Source organism: Marmota marmota, unplaced genomic scaffold, assembly GCF_001458135.2.
Source record: "Marmota marmota marmota unplaced genomic scaffold, marMar, whole genome shotgun sequence".
Classification (NCBI taxonomy): Eukaryota; Metazoa; Chordata; class Mammalia; order Rodentia; family Sciuridae; genus Marmota; species Marmota marmota.
Window position 1 is genome coordinate 28006076 of NW_026000229.1, and position 6691 is coordinate 28012766.

At 35.6% G+C, this 6691-nt stretch overlaps 1 protein-coding gene across 1 annotated transcript in view; it reads right to left on the reverse strand.

The window, feature by feature from the left end:
- Nucleotides 1–6691, reverse strand: part of Tmod3 (tropomodulin 3) — a 73211-nt gene that overhangs the window by 8207 nt on the left and 58313 nt on the right. The window contains exons 7-9 of the mRNA XM_015480652.2: nt 6114–6221; nt 3228–3371; nt 1330–1474 (exon numbers count right to left, since the gene is read on the reverse strand). Coding sequence (XP_015336138.1) covers nt 1330–1474; nt 3228–3371; nt 6114–6221 — 397 coding nt within the window. The remainder of the gene's footprint in view (nt 1–1329; nt 1475–3227; nt 3372–6113; nt 6222–6691) is intronic.

The window sequence follows — 6691 nt, forward strand, 5'->3', positions numbered from 1 at the left end:
CTTAATGTGAACTATTACACAATCAGTTGGAATAGTTATTAAGCATCTGAATGACAAGTCCTTTATTTCCCTAAAAGAAGGAAAGCCGAAAATCTGCATGTTTTTAAAGGTCTTCAATTATTTATGAAGTTCAGCCAGACTACACTGCTCTAGCAAAATCAAATTAAATACCTGGAGAAAAAAATGGAAACTTGTGAACCAATACTAAAACAATTTTAGTATGAGTTTGCAAACTACATCTAGAATTGACAATCCACCAAAACAAAGCCATTTTTTAAAAAGTCCAAGTGGCAAAAATTTCCTATAGGAAATACAAAGGACAGAAGGGTTTGAATGTTTTTATTTTTTTTTAAAATATATTTATTTTTTAATTGTAGTTGGGCAAAATACCTACCTTCATTCATTCATTCATTCATTCATTCATTCATTTATTTGTGGTGCTGAGGATCGAACTTAGAGCCTTGCATGTGGTAGGCAAGCGCTCTACTGCTGAGCCACAACCCCAGCCCAAATGTTCTTGCTTTTCTTGGTGATATGGATTAAAGAAATGGAACTGTATTTTTTTCTGCTCCAGAAACTTTAAAAGGCAGCAAACTCAAATATGGCTGAAGTTTAACAAAACTACATCACTTTGAAATTTAACTCCTTTTGAGAAGTCTATTTTAATTCTTTCTAAAATGCATCTTTTAAAATACTTTAATACCACATATCATAACTTAAAAGAAGAGTCACTTTTTGGAAACATGTACAAACAAATTTTGAGCAACATATTCTTCTTAATTCAGCTGTGGCTGGAAAGTTTATTTCAAACATAAGTCACAAGACTCAGCAGCTCAACAGAAACATGAAAGAAAGGGAGACTGCTGTTCTAGCTGTGTGAAGTGGGAAAAAAAATGGTGTCATGTTCGGGAGACCACCAAGTGCAGCATTTATGTATCAGTGACTTTACAGCTTGGGGTAAAACTATAACTATTCTTTATTTCATCATCTAAAACTGAATTTCCATCTGGATCTGTTCTATAAAAAGGACAAGAACCTTGACTGTACTGAAATATTTGTAAATGAGAACAAAATATTTGTTTTATAGAAAATTTCCTTAAAGCTATAAAATATTTGTCACAGAAAACTGGCTTATCACCAACACAATGATCACCACAACCTAGCTAAACTTTAACTCAATCAGTACAAAAAGGACTGTGTAGATTTTAGAAACAAAGAACCAGTAATTTCTCTGTCAAAATTTATTTTAGAAGTAAAATAGATGTTCCCCCAATCTATTAGCTTAATAATATAATTCAGAAACTTGATTTGACACTTCAAATGTCTTACCTAAGTCGTTGTTTTTTGTTATAGCATTAGCTGCCCTGGTTCGGGGTCCTTGCTGTGTAAACTGATACCCAAATTTAAGGATATTTGCATTTTCCTCAAGCATCTTGGCTATTTCCAGTTCTACAGCTGTTCCCAACTGTTGCCTCTGGAAGAATTAGAAATGAATATTAGTATTAAGAAACTAGGTCAAAATTTTTCTCAAGTAAATCAAGACTAAGATATTCAAACACATGTTAATAGCTGGTCTCTTTAAATTTTCCAATTCCTACAATGAACATAGAAACAAACAAACAAAAAAAAAAAGTTTTTTTTTTTTTTTTCAGTATACCTCCAGCCCTAATTTTTATTTTTTTATTCTGAGACAGGGTCTAAATTGCCATAGCTTGCCTCAAACTTATGATTCTCCTGCCTCAAGTCTCCTGAATATCGGATTACGAGCATGCACCAGTACACTCAGTAAGAAACAAAATTTTAAAAGATCAATATATGATCATACAGACATAAAAAAAAAAGTACATTCCATAATGAGACACCACCTTATGTCCATGAAGAAGAGAATGATGGGGGAAAAAAAGGATAAGCACATGGTGTGGTGCTATGTACCTATAGTCCCAGGTACAAAGGAGGCTGAGGCAGGAGGACTACTTAAAGCTCCCAGAAGTTTGAGACAAACCTGGGCAACATAGCATGACCCTGTTAAAAAAAAAAAAAAAGACAACAGCAAGAAGAATGTGGGAAAAACTGAGGGTCCCCTCTGCATTTTTGGTAGGAATATAAAATTCTACAGCTGTCATGGAAAACCATTTGGCAAATGCTCAAGAATTTAAACAGAATAACCATACTATGAAGCAATTCTACTCCAAGGTATGTGCCCAAAAGAAATGAAACTCAAGTTCACACAAAAATTTTTACATGAATGGTCATAGTGGCATTGTTTTTATAGAATATTATTCACTCATCAAAAGGAAAGGAGTACTGATACATGCTATAGCATGGATGAACCTTCAGAACATTATGATGGTAGGTCAAAAAAAAAAAAAAAACAGTCATAGAAAGTCACATATTACATAATTTCATTGAAACCTTATTACCAGTTTCCAGGCACTGGTAGAAGCAATGAATGTGAGTGATTGCTCATAGGTATGGGTTTTCTTTTTTGGACAGTTATTTTTCAAATTAAAAAAAATTAGTAACCACCCTGGATGGAAGCATTTCTAACATGTATAATTCTCTCTGCCTCTTTAAAAGTTCGTCTGGATGTGGGTGACCCCAGCATTATGTTAAGTACCATGACTGTACTTACTTAGCCAGACAGACTGTGCCCTCAGGGTAACTAGATATTGGAAGTTTTGTTTTGTTTTTTAACAGTACTGTGGACTGAACCCGATCTACCACTGAGCGACATTCCCAGTTTTTTTTTTTTTCATTTTGAAATGGGGTCTAATTTCCTGAGGTTAGCCTTGAACTCATGATCCTCCTGCCTCAGTCTGCTGAGTAGCTGGGATTATAAAGTATGTGCCACCATGTCTGGCACTGTTCTTTCATTTAACCTATTCCATTAGTCTACTATGTGTTTGAGATTGTGACACATTATAAACATAAAAATCTACAATGTTGATCTTGCTACCAGAGAGCTAAAAAAAAAAAAAGGAGGACAGACTGTCACATGTATGAGCCCTTTCAGTTCAAAATAGGCAGCCATCTCAATTCTCTTAAAATGACACAGGGAAAGTTGCTTGGTACACATCTTCAAATACATTAAGTTAATATTCTGGGTGCTCCAAATGTCCTCTCATCCCCTTTAGTCCCCCTTCCCCCCACCTCTTCCACCCCCTGCTTTCCCTGCCCAGGTCCCAAGCCCTACACAGTGTGGGCTGTAGCTATTGTACAACACTGACCTGATTGTCAATTTTAAGCTCTGCCAGGGTCTCATTATCTCTTAAACCATCAATCAGTGCCAGAACCCCAGCTCCTGTAATGAAGTTGGACTCCATATTTAAGCTCTTCAAAGTTTTGTTTACTTTCAGCATATCTGCAAAAGCCTAGAAATTCAAGAAAATATTTGGAGATTAAAATTTGATAGCATCTATTACATGCTGCACATTCCATAAATAAATACATAAATTAACATAACTGCCTTAATGTTTCTCTTTAGATTGTTTCAGCCTGACACAATATTGTAGAGGTTTCACATGTTTTCTACTTGTCACATGTACCCTGTTAAAATCTTTAGGTTTTTTTGGTCACATGTAATTTTCTACTCCTATTTACATTCTCATGTTTATTTATATGTTATTTCATGCTTCTTTCTCCTAAGTTTCCAAAGCTTTCTCTCAGTTTCTGTGTAGAAATAATTTCATCTTCTCTTACTGCAGCTGGGTCCTGCTGCAGCTGAATCACTGTGACGCCAAAGTGAGAAGAAATTATAGACTAAATTAATTTCCAAGGCAGAAGACCAAAAAAGATCACGGATAACTAGAACTGAAAGAGCTAAGACTATGGAGAAGAAAGAACTAACTAAATATTAAATTCCTCAAGGAATACTGTCTTTACTCTGCTTCCATTAAATTTCTCTCATGATATGAGGCAATGCTAGTCATTCTGCTCAGTGTTTCTGTGTGTGTGTGTGTGTGTGTGTATGTCTCGGGGATTGACCCTGAGTTCAATCCCTTATATATAAACACACAATAATCTGATACATATACACATAATAATATATGTACATACATATGTAATGATCTAACTCAAGTAAAATCATCAAATTCTGATGCTGTGTAAAAAACTGACTTTGCAGTGGGTAAGACAGAAGGTAGCTCACTAGGAGGCTCCTGCAGGAGTCCCAGTGAGAGAAGATGGTGGCTTGGATTAGGGCATAGTAATTAATGAAAATGGTTAAAAAGTGGTTAGAGTCTAGCTAAACATGGAGGTGCATGTCTGTAATAGCAGCAATTTTGGAGGGACTGCAGGTGTGTGCCACCAGGCCGGCTAGAATCCAACCACTTCCAGCCTCAGCAACTTGGCAAGGCCCTAAGCAATAGCAAGACCCTGTTTCAAAAATAAAAAAAAATAGAGGCTAGGGTTGTGGCTTAGAGGTAGAGCGCTTCTCCTAGCATGTATGAGGCACTGGGTCTGATCCTCAGCACCACATAAAATAAAAAGATATTGTGTCCATCCTATAACTAAAAAATAAATATAAAAAAATAAAAATAAATAAAAATTAAAAAAACCAAAAAAGTCTGGGGCTAGGCACGGTGGCTCACACCTATAATCCCAGAGGCTCAGGAGGTGAAGGCTGGAGGATCACGGGTTCAAAGCTAGCCTCAGCAATTTAGCAAGGCACTAAGCAACTCAGTGAGACCCTGTCACTAATAAAATACAAAACAGGGCTAGGGATGTGGCTCAGTGGTCGAGTGATTCTGTATTCAATCCCTAATACCAAAAAACAAAACAAAAAAAAGTGATGTAGCTCAGTGGTAAAGTGCCCCTAGGTTAAATCCCTAGCACCAAATAAAATAAATAATTAATTAAATAAAAGAAATTGGTTGAATTCTAGAAACATTTTGAAGATGGTACTGAATGTGTTTTTAAGGCTGTCAGAAAGGGATGTCAAAGATGATTCCTTTGTTTTGCCTGAGAAATAGATCAAAGTTGCTATTTAAGTAGAAAAGATTGTGAGTCAGGAGTTTGGTTTGGGAGTTTGATGTAGGTGTCTATTAAATATCCAAGTAAAGCTGTTGAGTAGGAAGGTGAGCATATGTAAGGAGTTCAGGAGAGAGGTACAAACTGGAGATGGTAACACTGGGAGTCATCAGCATACATAGTTAGCATACATGGATGAAATGGAATGAGATCACCTAGGAAGGTGCAGACAGAGAAAAGAAGGATGAAGGCCTGGACTAATTCCAATGTTTAAAGGTTGGGGAGATGAGGAGGAACCTTGTGTAGGGAGCTGAAATCACTTAGTGAGGTTAGAAGAGAACCGAAGGAAGTGAAATTCCCAAAGCAAAGTGAAGGAAAAGGTTCATACCATGACCAGGGATTTATCTCAGGAATGCAAGGCTGACTTAACATACAAAAATCATTAGTGTTAATGTATCATATTAATAAAGAACAAAAGCCACATGATCATTTCCACAGAGAAAAAGCAAAAACATTAAAAAAAAATAAAATAAAAAACTACAAAAGTCTAAAACTACAGAACCATATATGAAATCCTCTGCAGATGTTAAAAGAATATATTAGGTTTTTATGTGCTGGTATGAAAAGATCTCTAAGATAAATGTTGAGTGAAAAATCATGTTACAGAATAGTATATATTGCATAATTCCATTTATGTTTTTGTTTTCACAGTGCTGGGGATCAAAGCCAGAGCCTTGCACACATCAAGCAAGCACTCTACCACTGAGTTATACCCCAATCCCCATTTATGTTTTAAAAAGTTCATAGAAAGAAATGCAGGAAAGGGCTAGGGATGTGGCTCAAGCTGTAGTGCGCTCACCTAGAATGTGTAGGGCCCTGGGTTCGATCCTCAGCACCACATACAAATAAAGATGTTGTGTCTACTGAAAACTAAAAAAAAAAAAAAAAATTCTCTCTCTTAAAAAAAAAGAAATGCAGGAAAAAATAAACACAAAAAGGTAGTAAATAATGAATTGCCTAATAGTGAGCTTAAACATCAATTGAAAAAAGGGACTAAATCTTGTTTAAAAAATCAGTTTGACTTTATTGTAACATATCCAGGTATGCATGCATTATTTCAATATTCTTAATAGTAGTGTACTTACAACAGCAACAGGATCATTGCTTCGGGTGGCTGCAAGACTGAAATATTTCACATGTGTATTGGTTTCCAAAGCCTTTGCAAAGTCTTTTAGGGTTGGAATTGGGATATTCTTGAAAGACAATAACATGTAACATATTTCATTTTAGTTTTTAAATTCAGTCCATTAATTAAATATACCTGTACTTACTTTCTGTTTTAAAAGATACTCAGAAATTATAATAACAAGTTTATAAATGAAAAATAGCAATGTCCTCAATATCTATGTGATTCTCTATATTGGTGCATTTGCAGAAACATACCACTATTTCTCTAGCACTTCAGTTAAAAGAAACTCACCATTCTACTTTTAATTGTTTTAGTATATGAAACCAACCCCTAATTGTCCAAAATGGAACCACTTTTCTCTAAGAAGAGAGATATGAAGTCTGCCTCCACTGAGTATGATTCCTGAGGCAGATGACATACAATTCTCAGTTGCTTAGTTTACAGACTTAGGAGAGATTAACCCTATACTACCTAAAGGAGGAAAATATGGAAAGCACTGATTTTTCTGGTGGGCAATCAAGATGCCAAGTCCCT